This window comes from Hippocampus zosterae, chromosome 2 (genome assembly GCF_025434085.1).
Source record: "Hippocampus zosterae strain Florida chromosome 2, ASM2543408v3, whole genome shotgun sequence".
Lineage (NCBI taxonomy): Eukaryota > Metazoa > Chordata > Actinopteri > Syngnathiformes > Syngnathidae > Hippocampus > Hippocampus zosterae.
In genome coordinates this window covers 14,238,420-14,255,434 of record NC_067452.1, presented here as the reverse complement: position 1 = coordinate 14,255,434, position 17,015 = coordinate 14,238,420, and the positions used below count along the sequence as shown (strand labels likewise).

At 50.4% G+C, this 17,015-nt stretch overlaps 1 protein-coding gene across 7 annotated transcripts; it reads right to left on the bottom strand.

The window, feature by feature from the left end:
* Window positions 1–11,412: 11,412 nt before the first annotated feature.
* On the bottom strand, window positions 11,413–16,841 carry LOC127595943 (calcium-independent phospholipase A2-gamma-like). 7 transcript variants are annotated; one of them, XM_052057997.1, is made up of 9 exons: window positions 16,208–16,828; window positions 14,609–15,966; window positions 14,351–14,503; window positions 13,661–13,805; window positions 13,120–13,277; window positions 12,904–12,998; window positions 12,514–12,818; window positions 12,247–12,441; window positions 11,413–12,011 (listed from the first exon to the last, which is right to left on the bottom strand). In XM_052057997.1, the coding sequence occupies exons 4-9, from the start codon at window positions 13,715–13,717 to the stop codon at window positions 11,553–11,555; spliced, it is 1,269 nt and encodes a 422-aa protein (XP_051913957.1). In that variant the 5' UTR covers window positions 13,718–13,805; window positions 14,351–14,503; window positions 14,609–15,966; window positions 16,208–16,828; the 3' UTR covers window positions 11,413–11,552. The 7 variants fall into 7 exon arrangements, with proteins under 7 accessions (XP_051913957.1, XP_051913953.1, XP_051913952.1 ...); XM_052057993.1 differs by lacking the exon at window positions 13,661–13,805 and having other exon boundaries at window positions 16,208–16,265; window positions 16,382–16,827; XM_052057992.1 differs by lacking the exon at window positions 13,661–13,805 and having other exon boundaries at window positions 16,208–16,488; window positions 16,617–16,827.
* Window positions 16,842–17,015: the final 174 nt, after the last annotated feature.

Genomic DNA, 17,015 nt, shown 5'->3' with positions numbered 1-17,015 from the left:
TATTCATTCATTCATCTTCCGTACCGCTTGATCCTCACTAGGGTCGCGGTGGGTGCTGGAGCACATCCCAGCCGTCTCCGGGCAGTAGGCGGGGGACACCCTGAATCGGTTGCCAGCCAATCGCAGGGCACACATAGACGAACAACCATCCACCCTCACACTCACACCTAGGGACAATTTAGAGCGTTCAATCAGCCTGCCATGCATATTTTTGGAATGTGGGAGGAAACCGGAGCACCCGGAGAAAACCCACGCAGGCCCGGGGAGAACATGCAAACTCCACACAGGGAGGCCGGAGCTGGAATCGAACCCGGTACCTCTGCACTGTGAAGCTGACGTGCTAACCACTGGACTACCGGGCCGCCCGTGTCAAATATTATTGTTGTTATTTATTATAAAGGCAGTGGTGCCCGGCCATTCAACTGTCTATTTCATGGCGCAAACCATTCGGGTACATCGTTCAGGCCAGTCTTAGGCCCATTTAAAAAGAGCACTACATCTCTCTGGTTATACTCAGTAAGCTTTCCGGCTTGTGGCCAGCGATTGAATATTCATTTTCTCAACGACTGACCTGATTGATAGAAATTCGTTCCCAGCCTCTGCTGGGTTTTTGTTGTTGTTGTTGTTTTGCTTCTGGAGTTTGCAATGTCCTACAGGGACTCGTACTACCAGATTCAAGTGCACAGCCGAAATGAATGCTAGAGGCCTGCAAAGCATAGGCATAGCTAGCATAATAGATGGGAATGAAGGGCTCTGGGCCCTCGATGAGGAGATCAGATCCCTGCTTTGCCAGTTTATCAGCCTCCTCCATTCCTTTGGACTTCCTGATCACCAAGTATCCATGCAATGAGAAGATTGTTTCTTTTCCCCATTTCATTAATGTTTTTAATGCAACGCAAACCGTATTGCATGTCATTGCCTGATTTGTTGCTGAACACCCTCTTCAAGCAAAATCTCTATCACCTGGTGAAGACTTCTGTCTGGAGGATGGTACTCGGTTGGCCCAAAAAGAGGGATTGCTGAATGGGAGACCGAGCGGTCTTCAGGTACAATATCAAATCATGTGTACGCCATCTATTTTTTAAGTGTAATGTTTTCAAATTAGTTTGAAATTATTTTAAGTGTTTCTGAATTTATGTTTAAGCATATTTACACTTTAAATTGAAAATAGGGGCAATTCTAAAAAATATATATATATTTAGGGTGCGTCAATAACGTGTGGTTTGTGTCACGATTCGGTCTAACCGAATCAAGTTTTGGAACCCAAAAGTGTAGACGCCAGACAAGGTCTCCGAAGCAAAAATATTTAATGTACAAAAATCGCACCAACAAAGTAGAAACATAAAGCGCTGGTCAAAACAAGGACCAGAGGGCACAAACAACGAACAACAAAAAGCGCTTGCACAAAAGGCAAGGGAGGAAAATAAGGATCGCGAAGACAAACAAAAACAATGTATCCAAAATACACGCAAGAGAAAGCCAATTCACAAAATAAAAGCCAATACTTACAAAACCATTGGTACCGAGAGTTCAAGAGCGAAACACGACGAGATCTATAGCAAAAAATAGTCTATGGGCAAGGAAGCATCAAGGCATAACAATATCCCGACAACCAGCAGACAGATTGTTGGTTCTTAAATACACCGTTCCTTGATTGAAAGATTGGCAGCAGGTGTGCAGCCAGAAAGTCTGCTCAGTCTGCCACCTGCTGGCCAGGCCAAGGACAGGAACATGACAGTACCCCCCCCTCAACGGACGCCTCCCGGCGGACCACCCGGTTTCGAAGGGTGAGCAACGTGGAAAGCACGAAGAAGGGCCGGGTCCAAGATCCAGGAGCGGGGGACCCACTGCCGATCCTCCGGTCCGTAGCCCTCCCAGTCGACCAGGTACTGGAACCCCTTTCCCCTGCGCCGAGAGTCCAGGATTTCCCTCAGCGTGTACACCGGGTCACCGTCGACAATCCGCGGAGGAGGAGGCGAGGTGGGAGGCGGAGCCAAGGGACTGGAGGCCACCGGTTTAAGCAAGGAGACGTGGAAGACTGGGTGGACCTTCATGGAGGGCGGCAGCCGGAGCTTGACGGAGACGGGGCTGACGATCGATTCCACCATGAACGGTCCCGCGAAGCGGGGCCCCAACTTGCTCGAAGCGCCGGCCAGACGCAGATCCCTCGTAGACAGCCACACCTTCTGCCCCACCTGATAGCTTGGTGCCGGGCGACGACGCCGATCCGCAATCTACCGGTTTCTGGCGGCAGTACGTGACAGGGCCGCTCGGGTCTCCCTCCACACGTGATGGGCCCGCTTGAGATGGTGCTGTACCGACGGGACTTCCACCTGCCCCTCCTGTGATGGGAAAAGCGGAGGCTGATAGCCATAGGCAGACATGAAGGGAGACTGACCTGTGGCCGTCTCCGGGCAGTAGGCAGGGTGTTATGCGCGTACTCCACCCAAGGCAGGTGGACGGCCCAAGATGAGGGACGGTGGAGACACACGCATCGCAGAACCACCTCCAGGTCCCGGTTCACACGTTCGGTCTGCCCGTTGGACTGTGGGTGGTAACTCGACGATAGGCTTGCTGTAGCCCCCATGGCTCGACAGAACCGCTTCCACACCCTGGACACGAATTGGGGTCCCCGGTCCGACACAATATCCAGCGGGATCCCATGGAGGCGGAAGACGTGGTTGACGAGGAGGTCGGCGGTCTCCAGGGCGGACGGCAGCTTGGACAACGGAATGAAATGGGCAGTCTTGGATAAGCGATCCACAACGGTGGGGATTACGGACTTTCCCCGGGAGACAGGGAGGCCAGTGACAAAGTCCATTGAGATATGGGACCAAGGTCGAGGAGGAACAGCTAAGGGTCGTAGCAAGCCAGCCGGAGGCTGATGGGAGACCTTACTGCATGCACAGACGGAGCAGGCCTTGATGTAGTCCACAATATCCCTTCTAAGTTCAGGCCACCAAAAACGCTGAGTGACTAGATGCAACGTCCGGTTAACCCCAGGATGGCATGCCACCTTAGATGTGTGCCCCCACTGCAACACCTCCGCGCGCAGAGGTGGGGGCACAAATAGCCTTCCTGTGGGACATCCAGCCGAAGTTGGGTTCCCTCTTGGGCCTCCTGGACCCTCTGCTCAATCTCCCACCTAAGCGCTCCCATGATGCTGTGGTCCGGTAGGATGCTCTGGGGTGCACTGCTCTCGGCCACTGGGTCATAGATCCGCGATAGGGCGTCGGGTTTCACGTTCTTGGATCCTGGGCTGTAGGTGAGGGTGAAATTATAGCGCGTAAACAGGAGCGCCCACTGGGCTTGACGTGAGTTCAGTCTTTTGGCAGAGCGAATGTATGCGAGGTTCTTGTGGTCGGTGTACACGGTGAAAGGCTCCTTGGTTCCTTCGAGCCAGTGACTCCATTCTTGTAGGGCTAGCATGACGGCCAACAGTTCTCGATTTCCCACATCACAATTGGCTTCAGCAGGACTGAGACGACGTGAGAAGAAGGCGCAGGGGTGGAGTTTCTGGTCAACGGGTGAACGCTGAGACAGGACTGCCCCCACTCCTGAATCCGACGCGTCCACCTCTACTACAAAAGCAATATCAGGGTTAGGATGTTGCAACACGGGTGGCTCAGTGAAGGCCTTCTTTAATTCGACAAACGCTTTGTCGGCCTCCGAATCCCACCTAAAATGGACTTTGACGGAGGTCAACCGGGTTAATGGAAGTGCTTTCTGGCTGTAATTGCAAATAAAACGACAAGAAATTAGCGAACCCCAAGAAACGTTGTAACTGCTTCCTTGTGGTGGGTGTCGGCCATTCCACCACCGCCTTAATCTTGGCAGGATCGGCTCTCAGCTGACCCTTCTCCACGATGAACCCGAGGAACGAAATAGAATTGACGTGAAACTCACATTTCTCAGCTTTGACAAAGAGACGATTCTCCATTAGACGTTGCAAAATTAGTCTGACGTGGTGTTGATGTTCCTTAAGCGTCCTTGAAAATATCAATATGTCATCCAGGTAGACAAAACAAAACACGTTCAAAAAATCTCTCAACACATCGTTGATTAAACTCTGAAACACGGCAGGAGCGTTGGTTAACCCAAAAGGCATGACTAAATATTCAAAATGGCCTAATGGTGTTTTGAATGCAGTCTTCCATTCGTCCCCCTTCCTAATACGGACCAAATGATAAGCACTGCGTAGATCCAGTTTTGAGAAAATGGTTGCCGATTGGAGGGGGGCAAATGCAGAATCTAATAGTGGAAGAGGGTATTTGTTTTTAATGGTAATTTCATTTAGTCCCCGATAGACAAGTCGTTACGACCTTGCGTAGACTTTCTTTTCAATAAAGAAAAACCTGGCCCCCAATGGGGATTTAGATGGCCTAATAAGGTCAGCGGAGAGTGAGCTGTCTATGTATTCCCTCAGAGCCTCTTGTTCGGGCTGTGAAACCTGATAAAGTCGAGAACTCGGTAGTGGGACGTTAGTCAGCAAGTCGATGGCACAGTCGTAAGGTCTGTGTGGAGGTAGTGATTGAGCACCATCTTTACTAAACACTTGGCGTAAATCATGATAGATGCTTGGAACTTTGTCCAAGCAAATGGCTTCGGGCGGATCGGTGCGAGGCAGCCCTCACCCCCCGCTGCCGACCGTAGACAATGCGCGTAACAAAAAGGGCTCCAATTCTCAATCGCGGTGCGATCCCACGCGATGACGGGATTATGGGTCCTTAGCCAGGGTAACCCAAGGATGACAGGTACGGATCGAGATTTCATAATATAAAATCGCCTCTGTTCAACATGATTACCCGAGACTTTTAACATTAAGGGACCTGTGATCTGTTTTATTTCCGGCAGGAGTCGCACATCGAGATCGTGAACACGTTTAGCCACTTCTAACTCCTCTACCGGACAACCCAGGTCATTAGCCATCTTAGTGTCCATAAAACAATTGTCCGCCCCCGAGTCCACCAGTCCCCGAACCTGAAAAGCCTGTGAAGGACCATAGATTGTCCCGTCCAGCTCCAGTCTCTTGGGGAGTCCCGACCTGGACTCCTCTCTTCTCGGCTCCCGATATTCTGTGTGTGGTGTAGACTCACAGTTATAGGTGCGAGCAGAAAGGCGGGTTGGGGTCATCAGACAGTCAGCGACTCGATGTCCTTGTTGTCCGCAGTAGAAACAGGCCTGGTCATGAATCCGTCGCCGTCTCTCCTCTGGCCCCACACGTCCTCCTCCCAGCTGCATAGGCTCTCCCTCAGCGGCGACAGCCCTGGCACCAGGGTGATGCTCTGGTCCGGACGGCCGGAAGAACTCGTGGGAAGCAGGCCGACCTCCAGCACGTGGGGGCTGGAACTAGGGATGTGAATCTCAGCACTGAGGACGATTCGATAAACATCTCGATCCACTGCCAGCGATGCGATACTTAAACGATACATGGAATTTTCTGGCGATACGATGCGATACGTTTCACCGTCGTCACGATGTGATATGATTCGATACACATTAAGTTCAAATCAATGCGATCCGATACAATGCAATTTGTTGCGATATTGTGCAATTAAACATGATGCAAATAAGCAAAGAAAAAAAGCTTTTAAAAAGATGGAATTCAGTATGGTATTACAAAAAGGATACCACTTTATTCCTTATAAACAGTAGAACTTGTAAAACAACTTATTTAAGCCCTTTCAGAATTGGGTTTTCTGCAAAGAAAATGTAAACAATTTGGCACCTGAGACTGACAGCTGTTGCTATAGTGTAAACACAAACAGACTATTCTCACTGAGTGTCTTATATGAAATATTTATATATATATATATATATATATATATATATATGAATCGATAGCGCAAGATGTCCACCCATCCACTGTAAGTGCAACTCTTTGCGCACTGTTCAGCGACACAGTAATCTCACTTCTCACTTTGTTGTACACATCGGGAATATGTTTGTAAGTGAACACAGACCTGTCTGGTATTTTATACCTGGGTTCCAAAACGTGCACGAGCTGTCTGAAACCCTCGTTGTCCACCACGCTAAGGCTGGAGGTCTTTGCATATGAAATAAGCAGTGGCCTTAGTTATAGCCATTGCGCGGTCACAGTGAGTTGCAAGGGGACTCCCAAAATAAGAGGCAATTTTTTTCTGATCCTGACCTGGTTTACCAAGAGTTTCTCCGGTGTCCGACGAGGAACTGGGCGGGGAAGCGGGGGAGCGGGAGGGAAACTTGTCGGTGATCTGGTGCCATCGTTTTAAGTGGGTCTGCATATTTGTGGTGCTGCCGTTGTATGGCTTCTTAGTGCGACATTCCTTGCAAATTACGGAGGTTTTATCAAGCGTTCCGTCTTTCTTTTCGAAGCCGTAGTATTTCCAAACATAAGATTTGAATGTTGTGGCTGCATTAAATATAGTAGTTTCCTCGCTGCTGCTTGCGCTAACTTCCATAATGTTTCGCTAGTTGTGTACTGGACTGTATGTGACGCACGGCTACCGTCCGTATTCAACACAAAACGCAAAGCAATGATGGTGCATTCATTGCGCCTAGGAAAGGGCAGATATGTGACGTTTAACATGAATAAAACGGCGCTTGAATCGGATTTTACCGATACCCATCAATGCATCGTGATGAATCGCGATTTCACCCGTCAATCGCGTCGTACCCTGTGAATGAGCCGATGCACTTGGATCGCGCACGTGCGCATCGATATATCGATTAATATAGATTATTTTCCACACCCTTAGCTGGAACCTGACATGACCCCGTTCCCGCATGCAGTTGTCCAGTACGAGGGCCAGGTTAATGAGTTCCTCCAAGGTAGTGCTGTCATCACGGATAGCCAGTTCATCTTTCAAAGATTGATTTAAACCGCGACGAAACAAACCACCCCCTCCGTGAGTCGTCACCTTACCGTGGTGGAGGGGTTTGTGTGTCCCAATGATCCGAGGAGCTAAGTTGTCTGGGGCTTTTATGCCCCTGGCAGTGTCACCCATGGCAAACAGGTTCTAGGTGAGGGGCCAGACAAAGCACGGCTCAAAGACCCCTGATGAAGATTAAAATAAATGGATCGAAGTTTCCCTTGCCCGGACGCGGGTCACCGGGTCCCCCCTCTGGAGCCAGGCCTGGAGGTGGGGCTCGTTGGCAAGCGCCTGGTGGCCGGGCCTACACCCATGGGGCCTGGCCGGGCACAGCCCGAAGAGGCAACGTGGGTCCCCCTTCCCATGGGCTCACCACCCATGAGAGGGGCCAAAAGGGTCGGGTGCAATGTGAGCTGGGCGGCAGCCAAAGGCGGGGACCCTGGCGGTCCGATCCTCGGCTGCAGAAACTAGCTCTTGGGACATGGAATGTCACCTCTCTGGCAGGGAAGGAGCCCGAGCTGGTGTGTGAGGCAGAGAATTTCCGACTGGATATAGTCGGACTTGCCTCCACACACAGCCTGGGTTCTGGTACCAGTTCTCTCGAGAGGGGTTGGACTCTCTTCCACTCTGGAGTTGCTCACGGTGAGAGGCGCAGAGCAGGTGTGGGCATACTCATTGCCCCCCGGCTCAGTGCCTGTACATTGGGGTTCACAACGGTAGACGAGAGGGTTGCCTCCCTCCGCCTGCGGGTGGGGGGACGGGTCCTGACTGTTGTTTGTGCATATGCACCAAACAGCAGCTCAGCATACCCACCCTTTTTGGAGTCCTTGGAGGGTGTGCTGGAGAGTACTCCTGCTGGGGACTCCCTTGTTCTGCTGGGGGACTTCAATGCTCACGTGGGCAATGACAGTGAGACCTGGAGGGGCGTGATTGGGAGGAACGGCCCCCCCGATCAGAACCCGAGTGGTGTTTTGTTATTGGACTTCTGTGCTCGTCACGGATTGTCCATAACGAACACCTTGTTCAAACATAAGGGTGTCCATATGTGCACTTGGCACCAGGACACCCGAGGCCGCAGTTCGATGATCGACTTCGTAGTTGTATCATCGGATTTGCGGCCGCATGTTCTGGACACTCGGGTTAAGAGAGGGGCGGAGCTGTCAACTGATCACCACCTGGTGGTGAGTAGGCTCCGATGATGGGGGAAGATGCCGGTCCGTCCTGGCAGACCCAAACGTATTGTGAGGGTTTGTTGGGAGCGTCTGGCGGAATCCCCTGTCAGAAGGAGTTTCAACTCCCACCTCCGACAGAGCTTTTCCCATGTTCCGGGGGAGGCGGGGGACATTGAGCCCGAGTGGACCATGTTCCGTGCCTCTATTGTTGAGGCGGCCAATCTGAGTTGTGGACGTAAGGTGGTTGGTGCCTGTCGTGGCGGCAACCTCCGTACTCGCTGGTGGACACCAGCAGTAAGGGATGCCGTCAAGCTGAAGAAGGAGTCCTATCGAGCCTTTATGGCCTGTGGGACCCCAGAGGCAGCTGACGGGTATCGACTGGCCAAGCGGAACGCAGCTTCGGTGGTCGCCGAGGCAAAAACCAGAGCGTGGGAAGAGTTCGGTGAGGCCATGGAAGCCGACTTCCGGACGGCTTCGAGGAAATTCTGGTCCACCATCCGACGTCTCAGGAGGGGGAAGCAGTGCACCACTAACACTGTGTACAGTGGGGATGGGGTGCTGCTGACTTCGACTCGGGACGTTGTGAACCGGTGGGCAGAGTACTTCGAAGACCTCCTCAACTCCACCAACACGCCTTCCTTAGAGGAAGCAGAGCCTGGGGACTCTGAGGTGGGCTCTCCTATCTCTGTGGCTGAAGTCACCGATGTGGTTAAAAAGCTCCTCGGTGGCAAGGCCCCAGGGGTGGATGAGATCCGCCCGGAGTTCCTCAAGGCTCTGGATGTTGTGGGGCTGTCCTGGTTGACACGCCTCTGCAACATCGCGTGGTCAACAGGGAGAGTGCCTCTGGATTGGCAGACCGGGGTGGTAGTCCCTCTTTTTAAAAAGGGGGACCGGAGGGTGTGTTCCAACTACAGAGGGATCACACTCCTTAGCCTCCCTGGTAATGTCTATTCAGGGGTGCTGGAGAGGAGGGTCCGTCAGGAAGTCGAGCCTCAGATTGAGGAGGAGCAGTGTGGTTTTCGTCCCGGCCGTGGAACAGTGGACCAGCTCTACACCCTTAGTAGGGTCCTCGAGGGTATGTGGGAACCAACCAGTCTACATGTGTTTTGTGGACTTGGAGAAGGTGTTTGACCGTGTCCCTCGGGGAGTTCTGTGGGGGGTGCTTCGAGGGTATGGGGTACCGAACCCCCTGATACGGGCTGTTCGGACAGTATACCACCGATGTCAGAGTTTGGTTCGCATTGCCGGCAGTAAGTCTGAATCGTTTCCAGTGGGGGTAGGACTCCGCCAAGGCTGCCCTTTGTCGCCGATTCTGTTCATAACTTTTATGGACAGAATTTCTAGGCGCGGCCAAGGCGTTGAGGGGGTCCGTTTTGGGGGCCTCAGTATTGCATCCCTGCTTTTTGCAGATGATGTGGTGCTGTTGGCTCCTTCAATCGGGGCTCTCCAACTCTTACTGGAGCGTTTCGCAGCCGAGTGTGAAGCGGTTGGGATGAAAATCAGCACCTCCAAATCTGAAACCATGGTCGTCAGTCGGAAAAGGGTGGAGTGCCCCCTCCGGGTCGGGGAGGAGATCTTGCCCCAAGTGGAGGAGTTCAAGTATCTTGGGGTCTTGTTCACGAGTAGGGGCAGGAGGGAGCGGGAGATCGACAGGCGGATCGGTGCAGCGTCTGCTGTGATGCGGACGTTATATCGGTCTGTCGTGGTGAAGAAGGAGCTGAGCCAAAGGGCGAAGCTCTCAATTTACCGGTCGATCTATGTCTCAACCCTCATCTATGGTCACGAGCTATGGGTCGTGACCGAAAGAACGAGATCCCGGATACAAGCGGCCGAAATGAGTTTTCTCCGCAGGGTGTCCGGGCTCTCCCTTAGAGATAAGGTGAGAAGCTCGGTCATCCGGGAGGGGCTCAGAGTCGAGCCGCTTCTCCTCCACATCGAGAGGAGCCAGATGAGGTGGCTTGGGCATCTGATTTGGATGCCTCCTGAGCGCCTCCCTGGTGAGGTGTTCCGGGCATGTCCCACCGGGAGGAGACCCCGGGGAAGACCCAGGACACGCTGGAGAGACTATGTCACCCAGCCGGCCTGGGAACGTCTCGGGATCCCCCGGGGAGAGCTGGAAGAAGTAGCTAGGGAGAGGGAAGTCTGGGCTTCCCTGCTAAAGCTGTTGCCCCCGCGACCCGGCCCCGGATAAGCGGTAGATGATGGATGGATGGATGGATGGAAATAAACCACGAAGGGCACGGTCCCCGTAACCACTTCGGGCGGCCAAAATCCGAAAAGAAATTGAGTAATCGGCTACAGATTGCTTCCCTTGCCGACAATCTAATAACCGACCTTCAGTCTCTCTTCCCATGACCGAGGGGTGGAACACCCGACGGAACGCTGCCACAAAATCAGGGAAGGAAGACCGAAGCCCGGGTTGAGCATTGCTTACTTCCACCGCCCATGACGCCGCCTGACCAGTCAACAGGCTCGTTATAAATGCCACCTTGGTCTGATCCTTTACATAGGTGGATGGTTGTTGGTTGAAAACTAGTGAGCATTGGTGTAGAAATTGTCCACACAACCCAGGTTCGCCACCATAACGGGGTGGGTGTGGGATATTGGGTTCCCGCTCCACCGGTGAACCCAAAATCTCGAGTCGATGGGCCAGCAGGGAGACCGTGCCCCGCAGTTCCGCGAGCGCTTGTTCCTGCTGACCCACCAGTTGTCCTTGGCTGGTCAAGGCGGTCATAACCTTGTTGAGGTCTACGGGTTCCGTGTTGGTCGGGATATTCTGTCACGATTCGGTCTAACCGAATCAAGTTTTGGAACCCAAAAGCGTAGACGCCAGACAAGGTCTCCGAAGCAAAAATATTTAATGTACAAAAATCGCACCGACAAAGTAGAAACATAAAGCGCTGGTCAAAACAAGGACCAGAGGGCACAAACAACGAACAACAAAAAGCGCTTACACAAAAGGCAAGGGAGGAAAATAAGGATCGCGAAGACAAAAACAATGTATCCAAAATACACGCAAGAGAAAGCCAATTCACAAAATAAAAGCCAATACTTACAAAACCATTGGTACCGAGAGTTCAAGAGCGAAACACGACGAGATCTATAGCAAAAAATAGTCTATGGGCAAGGAAGCATCAAGGCATAACAATATCCCGACAACCAGCAGACAGATTGTTGGTTCTTAAATACACCGTTCCTTGATTGAAAGATTGGCAGCAGGTGTGCAGCCAGAAAGTCTGCTCAGTCTGCCACCTGCTGGCCAGGCCAAGGACAGGAACATGACAGTTTGTCACTCTTGACTTTTCCTTACAGCAGGTCTTGATCTCTCTCCCCCACATATGGCAGGGCTTACCTGTATTGTGGTTACCTCAATGAGAGAGACAAGCATACAGTATTTGGAACAGCTTTCGATGTATTTTGTCCCTTTGTAAAAATGGTCATGACACATGTACAATGAAATAAATACTAAATTAAGCTTGAGTGCCACAAAAGTCAGACTACAGCCTGCTGGTCTCTTGCTCCGATAGTTCTAGACCCATCTGTGCTTCATCTCCCAGGCCCTTTCGCTGATCCAGTCCTTGGTTTTCTTCACAGCCGAACGCTCCGCCCCAAGTACCAAACACAAACGAGCCAGTTTGAGACGGTTTCGCTCCAGGTAAAGCCGCGTGTCTTTCTCCAGCTGGTCCAAGGACCCCGGGTGGCTCTCGTCGAGGGACACCTCAGCACTCAGCATGGGATTGAAGCGGAAGTAGACATCGGCGGGCAGCAGGTCATCCAAAAGGGTGTGGACCCCCTCGGTGTCCGTGGCACTGCTGATCAGGTTACTAATTTTGGCTCTCAAGCTGGTACAGGTGGCAGGGCCTCTCTTGGCGTTGTCATAGCGACCGGTGCCAAGGGACAGCACGCACTGGAATGCGTCTTTGGGCCACAAGAGTCTGCTTTCATGCACAGCTAAGGCGCAAGGGTTGTTCATGATAATCCCTCCATCCTACAATGAAGAGAAACTCTTCAGCTCCATCATACACTGCGGAGTTCATCTATCCATTCCAGCAAGAACAATGAAATGCATTGCCACGAGCAGCACACCTCATCCTAATTACACCATTGAGTATGTGTTTGGCGGTGTGGCGTGAGGCTTGAGGCTTTTCTCATGTCAAATACGGGCCTCGGCCCATGCAGCCGCGCTTGGAGAAACACGGCTGGAGGTTACAAAATGTTCCCACCTGGTGGATGTCGCTTTGCAACAGGAATTCTTTAAAGTAACCCGGAGCGGCCGATGACGCTCTCACTGCCTGCCACATGGGATAGCCGGACCCTCCTGCGTAGCGGCTCAGAGATCCCGCTCTGTGGTTGTAATTGCAGAAGATAAAGGCTTTTGGGCTGGTGCCCCAATTGACCACAGCGCTGACAGCTGAAACCTGAGCACACCCAATAAATAGGAGCAGCTCGTTGAAGCGTGATGCATAATTCTCCTTTTTCTGTGTTCCTACCTTGGGACTTGACTCATGTCTGGCTGTTTTGATGAGCACTCCATCACCAAGCTTCTCTCTGAATACAAGGAAAGCGTGACGCTTCACGCTACACTTCACATCGACGCAGTTTGCCAGAGTCCGTTGCGTGTACCTGAGGATGGTCTCCCATGTCTCTGTGTTATAGTACGAGTGACTCCAACCCATTTTTACGGCGCCAACCAAACGATTTTGCCGGAAAACTTCAGAGCCAAAACGCCGATACATGTCAGCACACTCGTCCAAGGAAAAATGGGCCAAGCCGAGCATGAATGCTAACACAGCCCCTGTAGCCAATTAAAATGTGACATTTGGGATTCTAATTTACAGACAAATTAGTGTCAAAGCACCTGCGGTTCATGGCTTGGTCACCTGTGCTAACGCCACAAATGTAGTCAAACAGCTGATGAATCTTTTTTCCTGTCTGCGCTTCCAGCAGCTTCAACACCTGCAGAGGCACCACACCTCTGGAAGGCCATACAACAAAAGTGCGTGTGGCATGACATGAGAGAGAGCCGACCGGCCCGCTCTGTGCCCACTGTGATTTCATCTGGGGCTTCCCTCCAGCACTCATTTACATGGCCTGACCTTGTACCTCCACCATCAATGGAGAGCACCTTGATACCATGGCCTTTGACAGGGTCTACATATCCGATGAGAGCGAGTGCTTCTCTGATGGCCGTCTGGAGATCTTGGTTATCTCTATAGAATCGCCGCTGTCTCAGCAATGTCACAGCTGTTTTCTCCTGGAAGATATCAGTGATTTAACAGAGATTTGAGTACAAACACAAAACAAAAAAAATATACTGGTGTATATATATATCCTTTTTTTTTCAAGGTGTTGGTTGAATGTCTATGAGGCTTTTGGCTGCTTTCCTTCATATTTTCAACAAAACAATGAATTAAAATAAGATTATGTGAAGTATGAAAGACTTCATGTTTTCAACTATGTGTTCACATATTTTGACGTAATCCAGTATTGTTGAATGCACTGCAAAACCCAGCTCAATGAGAATTTGGGCTCTATTTTTGTCACCAGCGTAACTCTGGTGTGCCACCTGGCACACCTCCGCGCGGAGACAGATTTGAGCTGATGTTGGTGATGCCGCAGATGAGCACAGGCCATTACCACAAACAACCACGGAGGTGGCTGTTTGAAACAGTTGTATTCCATCCATCCAGCCATTATTCAAGCCGCGTATCCTCACGAAGGTTGCAGGTGCGCTGGAGCCTGTCTGAGACATCTTCGAGCAGGAGGCAGGTTACACCCTGAACTGGTCGCCAGCCAATCACAGGGCACACATAGAAAAACAACCATCCACACTCACGATCCCATGTGACCTCCACACAAGAAGGTCGATCCCCTTAACCTCTGCACTGCGAGTCGGCTGGATGTGCTAACCAGTCGTGCTACACCGTGCCGACCTTCCCGCAAACACTCTCCATGGAATAGAGCTAAACAGACACACACTCAAATCCTATATATTTGATATATAATAACTATCAAATAGTCCAGGTGATAAAAAACAATTGTGAGTAGGTAAATCAATAAATACTTTCTAAGCTCAAATGTATTTTGTGTATAATAGCCTCTCCTCAAACAGAAGGATTGAAGGGAGATGTTCCATTCCACCCGGCTCTGCACACTTCTGGCTTACGGATGTACAACTGAAGACCAGCAGGTGGAAGTGTATGCTGTGACACACATGTCGTGACTCACGGCAAGTTTATGCACCGAGAGAAAACCAAGCTGTTCAGTGTCGTGATAACATTCTGTGAAAGATTTTTTTTTTGTGAAAGGGTTTTCTTTGACACAAACCTGCCACATCAAAGCTTTACGTGGAGGGTGACGTCGCAGGTGTTCATTCAGCATCTCCACGCAAGTGGTCACCCCCTCTGCAGATGAAGCCTGTCTCAGGTTCTCCATCAACCCACAGAGCGCTTCCTCAGCTTGCTTGTGACTTAAGAATAGCTGACGGCGTGCAACACAAAAATTTATATTTGGAGCATTTCCAATCAATGAATGTTAGGAGACTATTTCAACTTTTCTGATGGGACATCCCATTTTGTTCCTCACCTTTTGACTGAAGGCTGCTTCTGGTGATGCCATTGCAGGTTTTGGTACTCTGTCCTGCGGCTTGGGACCCCGGTTCAGGTAAGCCCGCAGCAGGTCAGGAATGGCTCTTGTGGGGTGACGAAAGCAGTCCATGAATGGGATTGCTTCCGGTCTGTCTGCTGCGGGCCAGTCAGTCTCCTCCTTGAGATTCCTGCTGGTTTTATGCAAATGGTGATCCATGTGACTTGACATCTGCCATTTGGTCTCCCTAAAGTCAACGGAGTTGTGGCTGCAGTGAAAAAGTCCACTCTCTGGGCTGATGGGGTCTTGCTCGTGTTGAGTCGTGCCACCTTGGATGCGCGAGGTCAATTGTGGTGAAGATTCGGGTTGACGCTGAAGGTGGGCGTCATCAGCAGCCTTGGCACCGAAGTAACTGTTAATGTGTCTTGCGAATTGACGATAGCCCTCCTCCCAGCTCCTACTGTGGTTTAGTTGGGCAGCTGCCTGGTCGGCGCTTGATTTTAAGTGAGACATTTCAATGTCTTCGTAATACATGACAGGATGGCTTTGTGTTTTTCTCCTCCTCGGTCTTCTCTTGGATCGTTTTGTCATTTCCTCTTTCTCTGGAACTTGCAATTTGGCAAAAGCCTGTAAGAAGACTGAGTTAATGTGAGTGGCAACGTAATTGTAGCTTTCGCCAAATCTTGTTGCCAAAGAACTAATGTGGAAGAGTTGCAGTCCAGCGTTTTCCTGGGTTGCGAGACCCAAGTCCTTTTGTTTGTCTCTGTACGATTGTGCTGTTGCGTCATTAGACTCAGATACAGGACTCTGTGGAGCCTCAGATAAAGGTCTCTGTGGAGATCCCAGTTGACTTTGACAGCGCCGCTGTGTTTGGCTGAAATATGCTGGTACACTTCCAGCCCGAGAGACAAGGTCCTTATTTGGGAAATAAATCTTAATGTGTTGGCACAATTGATTTAAAGACTGAGCCGGGCAAGCTCCGTGAGAACTCATTTCAAAACAGTTGGTTTGGGCTCCAACACAGGTTGAGGGCAAGTGCCATCTCACAACTTGGCGACCTTTCACTTTGTTAAAAAAATCGTGTCCGAGGAGATGATAGACACAAATGTCTCTGTATCGTTTTACATTTGTAAAAACAGCTCGACATGCAAATGTGGAGATTTGAGGAGCAGTTATTGATGAATATCGGTCGAGGTGGATCGGCTGACAGGCCGGAGACCTTCTCAGGAGAATCATGAAGTTTTTTAGTTTAGACTTTGAGCTCCAATTTTTGTCCACGGGGAAACGGCCCATTGTTGACCTCAGATGATCAGTCCAAATTTGACTTCTGTATGCATGGGAGCAGATTAAAGCTGGTTCTGAGAAAAACAAGACCACGTTTGTCAGGTTTATATGGAGTAACCAAAACGGCGGCGTGACCACAAAAAAATACAATTGTAAGGGTCATACTCAAACACAATGTGGGTATTTTGAACCCCCCCCCCCCCCCCCCACACACACACACACACAAACGCACACGCACACAAAGGGTTATACAATTCATGCACAATGTAGTTGCTCCATCTAGCGTTGCAGATTGTAAATTACAATTTCACTTACCCTTCAAAAATAACGTGCTCAATGTTGCAAAAATGTTTGGAGACACCGTTTTTCTTCTCTGTTTTAAACACACAGAGAATCCATGGGAAGAGAATAGGGCCTGTTGATTACATGCTGAATCAATTTTCTTTTCAACAATAAATACATTCTAGCCATGCTCTTCCATAAACTCACTGAGGATCACATCGGAATGCAACATGAAGTAATTCTCTTAGCACGGTAGCATGCCCTTGGGTGGCCTTTTTTCTTTTCACATGTTCTTAGCTGAATACAAGAGCCCACTAGAAAAAAAAAAAACAGCACAATTACATTATGCAGTTATTAGTTGTGACTTACCTCCTCGGAGAAGGTCAAGACACAACGTAGCTAATATCTGCTCCAACCTTGAACAAAATCTGCTCATATTTACCCGAAAAAAATCAGCTTCTTCTGCTCTTATATGTTCGTGTCAACCAGTAAATTACTGCAATGATTATTTTGAATGACAATCCCATTTGTAAGAGTGCCCGCAGCGCTATTCCACTTGTTTGGATACTTAGAGTAACGCCTTTCTGTCCAAGGATGAACCTGATTGGATGGACTGCGCATGGAGAGGGTTGGGGGAATTATGTTGGAGGGGCTCTGTATGTCTTGTCGTGACCACAGGCTTACAGTAAGGTCATGTCACATGCTTGGTGCCATTGCTGCATGACTGCTGGCAACACACTCAGTGAGTTAATGTTAGCTCCGACTTGCGTCAAAACACAGCACACACACACTCCTCGAAAGTGAACATGGTGTACATTTTGTAAACACTTTTGTCCTGCAG

Bases quoted from the DNA above. Each gene is read 5' to 3' on its own strand.
- LOC127595943 (XM_052057991.1), bottom strand. From the start codon at position 15,901: ATGGGCCGTTTCCCCGTGGACAAAAATTGGAGCTCAAAGTCTAAACTA. The intron at 14,504-14,608 runs GTGAGGAACAAA...GCACGCCGTCAG, and splicing joins AAGCAGCCTTCAGTCAAAAG to CTATTCTTAAGTCACAAGCA. The intron at 12,442-12,513 runs GTAGGAACACAG...GGGTGTGCTCAG, and splicing joins GACATGAGTCAAGTCCCAAG to GTTTCAGCTGTCAGCGCTGT.